The sequence below is a fragment of the Salarias fasciatus genome, chromosome 15 (genome assembly GCF_902148845.1).
Source record: "Salarias fasciatus chromosome 15, fSalaFa1.1, whole genome shotgun sequence".
Classification (NCBI taxonomy): domain Eukaryota; kingdom Metazoa; phylum Chordata; class Actinopteri; order Blenniiformes; family Blenniidae; genus Salarias; species Salarias fasciatus.
Genome location: NC_043759.1, coordinates 166581 through 178080, shown reverse-complemented (window position 1 = coordinate 178080; position 11500 = coordinate 166581). Strand labels below are relative to the sequence as shown.

Below are 11500 nucleotides of genomic sequence, written 5' to 3'. Positions count from 1 at the left end.
ACTCCTTCTCTTCTTCTTCTTTCTCAAAGCGCTCAAAGAGTCCTCTGGAGAAGACGTCACGCTCTGCACACACACACACACACACACACACACACACACACACACACACACACACACACACACACAGTTACAGGTTAGGGTTCAGTACAGCACAACACAGTGGAACATGATGCAATGCAGTATAGTTTAGTATGGTGTAGTACTGTACAGTACAGTCTAATACGGTGTAGCACTGCAGTACAGTAGTAGTAACGCTGTAGCAGTACTGCAGTACAGTAGTAGTAACGCTGTAGCAGTACTGCAGTACAGTAGTAGTAACGCTGTAGCAGTGCTGCAGTACAGTAGTAGTAACACTGTAGCAGTACTGCAGTACAGTAGTAGTAACGCTGTAGCAGTGCTGCAGTACAGTAGTAGTAACGCTGTAGCAGCACTGCAGTACAGTAGTAGTAACACTGTAGCAGTACTGCAGTACAGTAGTAGTAACGCTGTAGCAGTGCTGCAGTACAGTAGTAGTAACGCTGTAGCAGCACTGCAGTACAGTAGTAGTAACGCTGTAGCAGCACTGCAGTACAGTATTAGTAACGCTGTAGCAGTACTGCAGTACAGTAGTAGTAACGCTGTAGCAGTGCTGCAGTACAGTAGTAGTAACGCTGTAGCAGCACTGCAGTACAGTAGTAGTAACACTGTAGCAGTACTGCAGTACAGTAGTAGTAACGCTGTAGCAGTGCTGCAGTACAGTAGTAGTAACGCTGTAGCAGCACTGCAGTACAGTAGTAGTAACGCTGTAGCAGCACTGCAGTACAGTATTAGTAACGCTGTAGCAGTACTGCAGTACAGTAGTAGTAACGCTGTAGCAGTACTGCAGTACAGTAGTAGTAACGCTGTAGCAGTGCTGCAGTACAGTAGTAGTAACACTGTAGCAGTACTGCAGTACAGTAGTAGTAACGCTGTAGCAGTGCTGCAGTACAGTAGTAGTAACGCTGTAGCAGCACTGCAGTACAGTAGTAGTAACACTGTAGCAGTACTGCAGTACAGTAGTAGTAACGCTGTAGCAGTGCTGCAGTACAGTAGTAGTAACGCTGTAGCAGCACTGCAGTACAGTAGTAGTAACGCTGTAGCAGCACTGCAGTACAGTATTAGTAACGCTGTAGCAGTACTGCAGTACAGTAGTAGTAACGCTGTAGCAGTACTGCAGTACAGTAGTAGTAACGCTGTAGCAGTACTGCAGTACAGTAGTAGTAACGCTGTAGCAGTACTGCAGTACAGTAGTAGTAACGCTGTAGCAGTACTGCAGTACAGTATTAGTAATGCTGTAGCAGTACTGCAGTACAGTAGTAGTAACGCTGTAGCAGTACTGCAGTACAGTAGTAGTAACGCTGTAGCAGTACTGCAGTACAGTAGTAGTAACACTGTAGCAGTACTGCAGTACAGTAGTAGTAACGCTGTAGCAGCACTGCAGTACAGTAGTAGTAACGCTGTAGCAGTACTGCAGTATAGTAGTAGTAACGCTGTAGCAGCACTGCAGTACAGTAGTAGTAACGCTGTAGCAGTACTGCAGTACAGTAGTAGTAACGCTGTAGCAGTGCTGCAGTACAGTAGTAGTAACGCTGTAGCAGTGCTGCAGTACAGTAGTAGTAACGCTGTAGCAGTACTGCAGTACAGTAGTAGTAACGCTGTAGCAGTACTGCAGTATAGTAGTAGTAACGCTGTAGCAGCACTGCAGTACAGTAGTAGTAACGCTGTAGCAGTACTGCAGTACAGTAGTAGTAACGCTGTAGCAGCACTGCAGTACAGTAGTAGTAACGCTGTAGCAGTACTGCAGTACAGTAGTAGTAACGCTGTAGCAGTACTGCAGTACAGTAGTAGTAACGCTGTAGCAGCACTGCAGTACAGTAGTAGTAACGCTGTAGCAGTACCGGTGACGCCGCGGCAGCGCGTCCTACACTCGTCCTGGTCCTGGAAGTTGTTGCCGTTGGCCTCACAGCCGCCGAAGGTGAAGGGAACACAGTCCTCCGTCAGCGGGTTGAAGAACCAGCGGCTCAGGCTGGCCCTGCAGGGGCCCACATGGGGGGGCTCCGTACAGGACGCTGGGGGCGGAGCCAGCCGTTAGAGGCACAGACAGGGACAGAGACAGACGGGGACAGAGACAGACGGGGACAGAGACAGACGGGGACAGAGACAGACAGGGACAGAGACAGACGGGGACAGAGACAGACAGGGACAGGGCCCGTCTGGGGGGGGCTTGGTACAGGACGCTGGGGGCGGAGCCAGCCGTTAGAGACACAGACAGGGACAGAGACAGACAGGGACAGAGACAGACGGGGACAGAGACAGACGGGGACAGAGACAGACGGGGACAGGGCCCGTCTGGGGGGGCTCCGTACAGGACGCTGGGGGCGGAGCCAGCCGTTAGAGACACAGACAGGGACAGAGACAGACGGGGACAGAGACAGACGGGGACAGAGACAGACGGGGACAGAGACAGACAGGGACAGAGACAGACGGGGACAGAGACAGACAGGGACAGGGCCCGTCTGGGGGGGCTTGGTACAGGACGCTGGGGGCGGAGCCAGCCGTTAGAGACACAGACAGGGACAGAGACAGACGGGGACAGAGACAGACGGGGACAGGGCCCGTCTGGGGGGGCTCCGTACAGGACGCTGGGGGCGGAGCCAGCCGTTAGAGACACAGACAGGGGCAGAGACAGACGGGGACAGGGCCCGTCTGGGGGGGCTCCGTACAGGACGCTGGGGGCGGAGCCAGCCGTTAGAGACACAGACAGGGACAGAGACAGACAGGGACAGAGACAGACAGGGACAGGGCCTGTCTGGGGGGGCTCCGTACAGGACGCTGGGGGGGTGGACCCTGGGGAACATGCTTTTTTTTCCCGCCGTACTACAATAAAGTGTAATTGCACCTCCTCTCCAGTAGCTGGCAGTGGCGCTCTCGTTGCCAGAGTGCGCAGCTCTGCGGTGTCGGTTCTTTTTGTAACGAGCTGCGATGTGAAGCCAGTAAACAAACCCCGAGACAACATGAAGACATTTCAACAGGGATGAAAAGAAAGGCGGAGACAGACGAAGACGAAGTCAAAAGAAAGTCACCCGAAAGCGAAGACGAAGCCTCTGCGGCGCCGGGCCTCACTGTGACGACGGCGGGCGGCGAGGAGAGACCGAAGGTTTGCTGTGTCTGAACACGCTGGCAGCGCACAGCATGAAGCCAAACAGATTAAGGCGCCACTTGATGACATCACACCCCAATCACGCTGACGAGCCGCTGGAGTTTTTTCTGCAAAAACGTGCCGAATATTGCCAACAATGGTGAACGCAGCTTCGGTAAACCAGCGAGCGTGGTTAGCATCGTGTCGGGTAGCTTACCAAAGCCCACACCGTGGCAGAGGAGCGGATGCTGCCGGCGGCAGTGGACACCGTCTCCGCCGAGCGCTGCCAAACCGAAAACGGTCCCTCCGTCCAGCGACACCGCCGCCAGACGTACAGATGACATCGCTAACGACCAGCAAGAACAGCTGGCAGATAAACTCAGAGACAAACGTTCTGCCTGACAGACGAAGCAACAAAGACCGTCTGTTTATTCCTTCTGTACGTTGTGACACAAGCGCCCGGGAGGAGCTACTCCTTTGTACATATGCCAGAGACAGGCCACAGCTGTTCCAGATGCTGGACTGCTGCTCCAGAACGGGCTGACGGTGTTTGCAGGGAGGAGGAAAGAAGGCCTCGCCAAACGCTGAGCGGACACACTTCCTCCGGAATGAAGCGAGGTTATGACTGGCGTGATGACGTGACCGGTGCCGTCAGCTTTATAAAGAGCAGACCACTGAAGACAAGAGGAGGCGGGAGCCACCAGGAAGAGCCTCGTCCCGAGTTTCTGAGCTTAGAGAGCAGACGGGAGTTATTTGAGCACGAAGTCGCAGGACAATTCAGTGACGGGAACTCCCTGGGGAAACCGGCCGACCGGAGGGACATATTTGGGAAGCTGGAGGAACTAAATCTGCAGCTTCAGGGGGAAGATAAACGCCTGCCTCAGGTCACTCCAAAGCGACTGGACGAGGGAAACCCCGACTCATCTGAGAACCTGCATGAATTTGTGGACACGACTGACTTTGATGCTCGCTCAGCGACTCCACACATTAAAGGGGCGGCATCATGAAAAATTCACTGTTTGTATGTTTTAACCTTGTTCTATAGTTCTGTTCTCACCTAAAACTCCCCAAAGCGTTTTGTTCCTTCCTGCCTGTGTGTTTGAGCTTTCCTCCTGTTTCTGCTGCTCAGAGAGGCTGAGAGGCAGCCCCTCCCACCGAGAAAACGCTCTGTTTCCCACGTTCACGTCACACGGTGAAGATGGCTCCCCTGACCCCCCCACCCCCACCCCCCCACTCCCCCCCCCCCCCCCCCCCCCCCAGGCCCTCGGCAATCAGTGTTGCTGCTTTTTGTAAATCTGATTACGGAGATAAACTTTAACCACCGTCTGAAAGCAACAGTCAAGCAGGAGCAAGAGTCTGAAGAGTCTGGAGGGTCTGGAGGGTCTGGAGGGTCTGGAGGGTCTGGAGGGTCTGAAGGGTCTGAAGGGTCTGGAGGGTCTGGAGGGTCTGGAGGGTCTGGAGGGTCTGAAGGGTCTGAAGGGTCTGAAGAGTCTGGAGGGTCTGAAGGGTCTGAAGGGTCTGGAGGGTCTGAAGGGTCTGAAGGGTCTGAAGGGTCTGGAGGGTCTGAAGGGTCTGAAGGGTCTGAAGAGTCTGGAGGGTCTGAAGGGTCTGAAGGGTCTGGAGGGTCTGGAGGGTCTGGAGGGTCTGGAGGGTCTGAAGGGTCTGAAGAGTCTGGAGGGTCTGAAGGGTCTGAAGGGTCTGGAGGGTCTGAAGGGTCTGGAGGGTCTGGAGGGTCTGGAGGGTCTGAAGGGTCTGAAGAGTCTGGAGGGTCTGAAGGGTCTGAAGGGTCTGGAGGGTCTGAAGGGTCTGGAGGGTCTGAAGGGTCTGAAGGGTCTGGAGGGTCTGAAGGGTCTGGAGGGTCTGAAGAGTCTGGAGGGTCTGAAGGGTCTGAAGAGTCTGGAGGGTCTGGAGGGTCTGGAGGGTCTGAAGGGTCTGAAGAGTCTGGAGGGTCTGAAGGGTCTGGAGGGTCTGGAGGGTCTGGAGGGTCTGGAGGGTCTGGAGGGTCTGGAGGGTCTGGAGGGTCTGAAGAGTCTGAAGAGTCTGGAGGGTCTGGAGGGTCTGAAGGGTCTGAAGGGTCTGAAGGGTCTGAAGAGTCTGAAGGGTCTGGAGGGTCTGAAGAGTCTGAAGAGTCTGGAGGGTCTGAAGGGTCTGAAGGGTCTGAAGGGTCTGAAGGGTCTGAAGAGTCTGGAGGGTCTGGAGGGTCTGAAGGGTCTGAAGAGTCTGAAGAGTCTGGAGGGTCTGGAGGGTCTGAAGGGTCTGGAGGGTCTGGAGGGTCTGAAGGGTCTGAAGGGTCTGAAGGGTCTGAAGGGTCTGAAGGGTCTGAAGAGTCTGGAGGGTCTGGAGGGTCTGAAGGGTCTGAAGAGTCTGAAGAGTCTGGAGGGTCTGGAGGGTCTGAAGGGTCTGAAGGGTCTGAAGGGTCTGGAGGGTCTGAAGGGTCTGAAGGGTCTGAAGGGTCTGGAGGGTCTGAAGGGTCTGAAGGGTCTGAAGGGTCTGGAGGGTCTGAAGGGTCTGAAGGGTCTGAAGGGTCTGGAGGGTCTGAAGAGTCTGAAGGGTCTGAAGGGTCTGGAGGGTCTGAAGGGTCTGAAGGGTCTGGAGGGTCTGGAGGGTCTGGAGGGTCTGCGCTTGGTGAGTTTCTAACAGGAAAAGACGTTTTCGTGTGTCTTTCCGTGTAGAGAAGCTAGAGCTAAAGAGCTAAAGCTAGCTAGCGTATTTGTTTTGAAGCTCTGATTGGTTGAAGCAGCTGTCAGTCAAAGTCCACAGGGGGAGAGGCGGGATTCAGTGAAACAGAGCGTTTTCTCTTCCGGGTTTCAGAATTAGCCCCAGAAAATTTATTTCTCACAAAATGACTTTAACTTAGCGCCGAAAATTAACTATGACCCTGTTAATGTCATTTCCAGGGTTTGGACGAGCTGAAGAAGCAGGATACAGGTCCTTCAAGCAGCGTATTTCATCACTGACTGGATTCTTCACAGTACTTCCTGACAACAGTCCCAGGACGACCGGGGAGAGACGCTCGCAGTGCTCCAGCTCTGCAGAGGAGGACCAGTTCTCTGGCAGGACGTCTGGCTCCACACTGAGACTGAGCTTCGCTTCACAGACACCCAGTGAATTCTGGGAGCGCAGAGAGGCAGGATCCACTCAGAGGGCAGAGGGCAGAGGGCAGAGGGCAGAGGGCAGAGGTCATTCTGCTTCCTGTGGCAGCATCTTCGCTTTGTGAGTCTGACTTCTCTGCTGCTGCTGCACTGAAGACCAGGTCCAGGTCCAGGTCCAGGTCCAGGTCCCAGCTGAACGCTGCTGCTGCACTGAAGACCAGGTCCAGGTCCAGGTCCAGGTCCCAGCTGAACGCTGCTGCTGCACTGAAGACCAGGTCCAGGTCCAGGTCCCAGCTGAACGCTGCTGCCGCACTGAAGACCAGGTCCAGGTCCAGGTCCAGGTCCCAGCTGAACGCTGCTGCTGCACTGAAGACCAGGTCCAGGTCCAGGTCCAGGTCCCAGCTGGAGCAGCTGAGAGGCGGAGCTCTGCAGAACCTGCTCATGGAGCCACTAGTCCTGGCCTCCTCATTTTGATTTAAAAAAAAAAGAAAAAAATCAGCACAAATTGTTTTATTGGTTTGTTTGTAGGTTAAAGTGTTTTTTATATTGTGCTCCTGAGTTCATGTTGCTGAAGTGAATTTGAATTTGTTATTATTTATTGATTTTGTTTAATTTGATTTTCCAGCAGCAAATGGAGCAACGAGTCTGTCAGAATGTTCACAGGTTAAACCAGGAGGTTATTAGTTTTTTGAATTTCAGGCAAATTGATGCTCTTTAAATCTTTTCTTTTACAGACTAAACACTGTTAATAAAGTCTCTCCTGTGAGCTGACCTGTGTCTCTGTCTCTCTGTCTCTCTGTCTCTCTGTCTCTCTGTCTCCTTTGTTTTCTTTAATGTTAACGAAGATGTTCTGCAGAGGCGGACCTGGAACCCTTTTATAGACCAAGGCTGTTATTGATAGTGGGGGGGGGGGGGGGGGGGGGGGGGGGGGCACTGCGTTAGAGACAGGGACAGGCAGGGACAGGGACAGGGCCCGTCTGGGGGGGGCTCGGTACAGGACGCTGGGGGCGGAGCCAGCCGTTAGAGACAGGGACAGACAGGGACAGAGACAGGACAGAGACAGACAGGGACAGACAGGGACAGAGACAGACAGGGACAGAGACAGACAGACACAGACAGGGACAGACAGGGACAGACAGGGACAGAGACAGACAGGGACAGAGACAGACAGAGACAGACAGGGACAGAGACAGACAGAGACAGAGAGGGACAGAGACAGACAGAGACAGACAGGGACAGAGACAGACAGGGACAGACAGGGACAGAGACAGACAGAGACAGACAGGGACAGAGACAGGACAGAGACAGACAGGGACAGACAGGGTCAGAGACAGACAGGGACAGACAGGGACACAGACAGGACAGACCTTTTCTCTGGTTGACATCAATGTCCAGCAGCTGGTTCAGAGTCTGATTCACTGCAGAGACACAAGAACAAGAGACACTCTGAGACACTGTCTCAGAGTGTCTCAGTGTGTCTCAGAGTGTCTCAGTGTGTCTCGGTGTGTGTCAGTGTGTGTCAGTGTGTCTCGTTGTGTCTCAGTGTGTCTCAGAGTGTCTCAGTGTGTCTCAGTGTGTCTCGGTGTGTCTCAGTGTGTCTCAGTGTGTCTCAGTGTGTCTCAGAGTGTCTCAGAGTGTCTCAGTGCGTCTCAGTGCGTCTCAGTGTGTCTCAGTGTGTCTCAGTGTGTCTCAGAGTGTCTCAGTGTGTCTCAGTGTGTCTCAGAGTGTCCTACATGTCCTGCAGTCCTCGTCCACTCCGTCTCTGCACTGCTTCGCTCCGTCACACTCCAGACTGCCGTCCTCACAGGTCAGCTGATCAGGAGGACAGGGGGACACACACCCCTCTGGAGACACACACACACACACACACACACACACACACACACACACACACACACACACACACACACACACAGGTGAGTGTTGTTCCCTCACAGAGAGACGGTCATCCATTTCAATACCAGGACCCTCCACTTCCTGTCCTCTCCTGTCCCCATTTCCTGTCCCCTGTTTTCCCCTGTCCTCTCCTGTCCTCTTCTGTCCTCTTCTGTTGTCCCCATGTCCTCCCCTGTCCTCTCCTTTCCCTCCCCTGTCCTTCTTCGTCCCATGTCCTCTCCTGTCTCCTGTCCTCCCGCTGTCCCCATGCCCTATCCTGTCCTCCCCTGTCCTCCCCTGTCCTCTCTTGTCCCCCCGTCCTCCCTGTCCTCCCTTGTCCCCTCCTGTCCCCCCGTCCCCTGTCCTCCGGATAGATGAAGTTGGACTGACCAGTGGAAGCTCCAGCGACTCGTCTCTCCAAGGACACTGAAGACAGAAGACATCCGGTCAGTGTGTGTGTGTGTGTGTGTGTGTGTGTGTGTGTGTGTGTGTGTGTGTGTGTGTGTGTACCTGCCACCCCGCTGCAGGCGGACACACACTCCGCCTCAGACAGGAAGTTGTTCTTGTTTCCTTTACAGCCGCCGTAGACGAAGCGCTCACACACACCCGACGACGCGTTGTAGCGCCAGCGGGGGAAGAAGGCCCTGCAGGGCCCCACGGAGAGCTGGGCCAGGCAGTACGCTGCGCACGCACGCACACACACACACACACACACACACACACACACACACAGATACCTGGTATAAATCCAGAGGCTCCTGCTGCGCTCAGACACAACAGAAACACACACCTGGTAGGACAGGTTCAGCTTGTGTGTGTGTGTGTGTGTGTGTGCGTGTGTGTGTGTGTGTGTGTGTGTGTGTGTGTGTGTGTGTGTGTGTGTGTGTGTGTGTGTGTGTGTGTGTGTGTGTGTGTGATATTCAGGTCTGACCAGTCTGGGCTGTGACTCAGTGTACAAACTGTAGCGTGAAGAGAGCTGCAGTATTTCTGTAACACACACGCACGCACACACACACACACACACACACACAGACACACACACACACACTCACTGCTGGACAGCTCCAGGCTGAGGACGAGGACGGAGGTGTTGGAGGAATGTGATTGGCCGTTGGAGTCGGTGACGGTGAGCTGGAAGACGAACCTGCCGGGACGCAGCTGGGACAGCCGGACCTGGTCTGGGAGGGGCGTGGCCTGACACACACACACACACACACACACACACACACACACACACACACACACACAGTGATTCCTCGAAGCCCCGCCCCTGAAAGAGAACAATGCCCCTCTAAGCCCCGCCCCTGATAGAAACGGTCTTCTAAGCCCCGCCCCTGGTGGAACGTGTCCCTGTAAGCCCCGCCCCTGGTGGAACACGTCCCTGTAAGCCCCGCCCCTGATAGAAAGCTGTCCTGTAAGCCCCGCCCCTGGTGGAACGTGTCCCTGTAAGCCCCGCCCCTGATAGAAAGCTGTCCTGTAAACCCCGCCCCTGGTAGAATGTGTCCCTGTAAGCCCCGCCCCTGGTAGAATGTGTCCCTGTAAGCCCCGCCCCTGGTGGAACGTGTCCCTGTAAGCCCCGCCCCTGGTGGAACGTGTCCCTGTAAGCCCCGCCCCTGATAGAAAGCTGTCCTGTAAGCCCCGCCCCTGGTGGAACGTGTCCCTGTAAGCCCCGCCCCTACCTCCATGCGGACCCCGCCCCCGCTCTGCTGGCTCCAGCGGTAGTCCGTCAGCTGGGAATCGAACAGCGCCAGGCTCTCCGTGCCGTTCAGGGTCACCGGGACGCCCGGCTGGACGATGACATCACGGCCCGTGATGGCGATGGGCGGAGCCATGTCACCTGATCAACCAATCACAGCCTGAAGACACCTGACAAACTGACAGCTCCACTGACCAGGTCTAGACCCGGTCTGGACCCGGTCTGGGCTCAGGTTCTGGCCTGGGGTCTGGACCTGGTCTGGACTGTGGACTCACCTGGTCCCTGTGGTCCCTCCAGGTACTTCCGGAACACAGAGTCCAGGATGTAAGTCTGGAAGCCGGTTTCGTGCACGAGCCTGCACACGAAGCGGTTCCTGCGCACGCAGTTAAACAGGGTGCACGTGCGCGTGTCGCCACCGCTCATATCCAGCTGCGCTACGTTGCAGCGCGCCTCCACGCAGCAGGCGCGTTCACACTCCTCCGCCGAGCGGACGCGCGCGGCGGCCAGCAGGACCGCGCCCTCCCGCAGCGCGTCCTGCGCGTCCAGCAGGAAGTCCTGCTTCCCGCGGCGGAGGCCGCAGGGCGCCGCGCGCTCCTCCTGCTGCTCCGCCGCTCCGCCGGGCCGCACGAGGAGCAGGAGCAGCAGGAGCGGGAGAGGAGGCCGGAGCCGGGGGGAGCGGGGGGAGCGGGGGGAGGAGGAGGAGGAGGAGGAGGAGGAGGAAGGCATGGCTCTGTCTCAGAAAAACGTCCGCAGCTCCGCGCGCTCTCAGGATCCCCAGTTCGAGTCCGCCGTTCCTCAGGTGTGTGTGTGTGTGTGTTGTCCTCAGGTGAGTGACACACACCTGCTCAGGAACACACGGAGCCCGCCCTGTGACGTCACACAGGTGCGGCAGGTGCGAGCACGTGACCACGAAACGTGTCCCTCCGAAACAAAGCGTGACGTCACTGTGTGTCAAACTGTTTACTGACAAGTGTGTGTGTGTGTGGGCGTGCGTGTGTGTGGGAGTTGATAAGGGGACAATAACAAAACCTTGCAGTAACACGTGTTGGTCACGTGTCAGTAAAATGAAATTACCACCGCTGAACGTCCTTTTGGGTTGGACTGAACTGAACCGACCAATCACAGCGCTCGTTGTCAGTCACATGTCCAGCTGTGTCAGCAGAACTTGTGACAGCAACATGGTTCAGATGATCAGTTCAAGAGCAGCTCAATAACCAGGAAGTAGCCCATCGTCACGGTAACCAGGTCATATGACCAGAGAGAAACTCCTCCCCCTGGTTCTCCGTCTGTTGTCATGTGTCCTGTCAATCAAACTGCAGCTGAGATCAGATAAGCCCCGCCCCCTCCTGTCAGAACGCAGGTGAGACTGAAGACCCAAGTCAGGGGAGGAGGGGCCAAGGAGGAGGAAGGGGCGGAGTCAGATTTCAGGTGAGGGGGGCGGGGTCAAGGTGCAAAGGGGAGGTGCAGAGTCAGGTTACAGTTGAGGGGGGGCGAGGTTGGGTTACAAGTGAGAGGGGGAAGAGTCAGGTTACAGGTGAGAGGGGGAGGAGTCAGGTTACAGGTGAGAGGGGGAGGAGTCAGGTTACAGGTGAGAGGGGGACGAGTCAGGCTACAGGTGAGAGGGGGAGGAGTCAGGTTACAGGTGAGAGGGGGACGAGTCAGGCTACAGATGAGGGGGGA

General features: G+C 55.7%; 1 protein-coding gene across 1 annotated transcript in view; it reads right to left on the bottom strand.

The window, feature by feature from the left end:
* LOC115401650 (kunitz-type protease inhibitor 1-like) overlaps nt 1-10661 on the bottom strand; it is a 16457-nt gene extending 5796 nt beyond the window's left edge. The window contains exons 1-9 of the mRNA XM_030109927.1: nt 10096-10661; nt 9804-9961; nt 9177-9318; nt 8635-8805; nt 8515-8550; nt 7983-8093; nt 7617-7667; nt 1917-2087; nt 1-63 (exon numbers count right to left, since the gene is read on the bottom strand). The exon at nt 1-63 is cut by the window's left edge and continues 3 nt beyond it. Coding sequence (XP_029965787.1) covers nt 1-63; nt 1917-2087; nt 7617-7667; nt 7983-8093; nt 8515-8550; nt 8635-8805; nt 9177-9318; nt 9804-9961; nt 10096-10546 — 1354 coding nt within the window. The 5' untranslated portion in view covers nt 10547-10661. The remainder of the gene's footprint in view (nt 64-1916; nt 2088-7616; nt 7668-7982; nt 8094-8514; nt 8551-8634; nt 8806-9176; nt 9319-9803; nt 9962-10095) is intronic.
* Nucleotides 10662-11500: the final 839 nt, after the last annotated feature.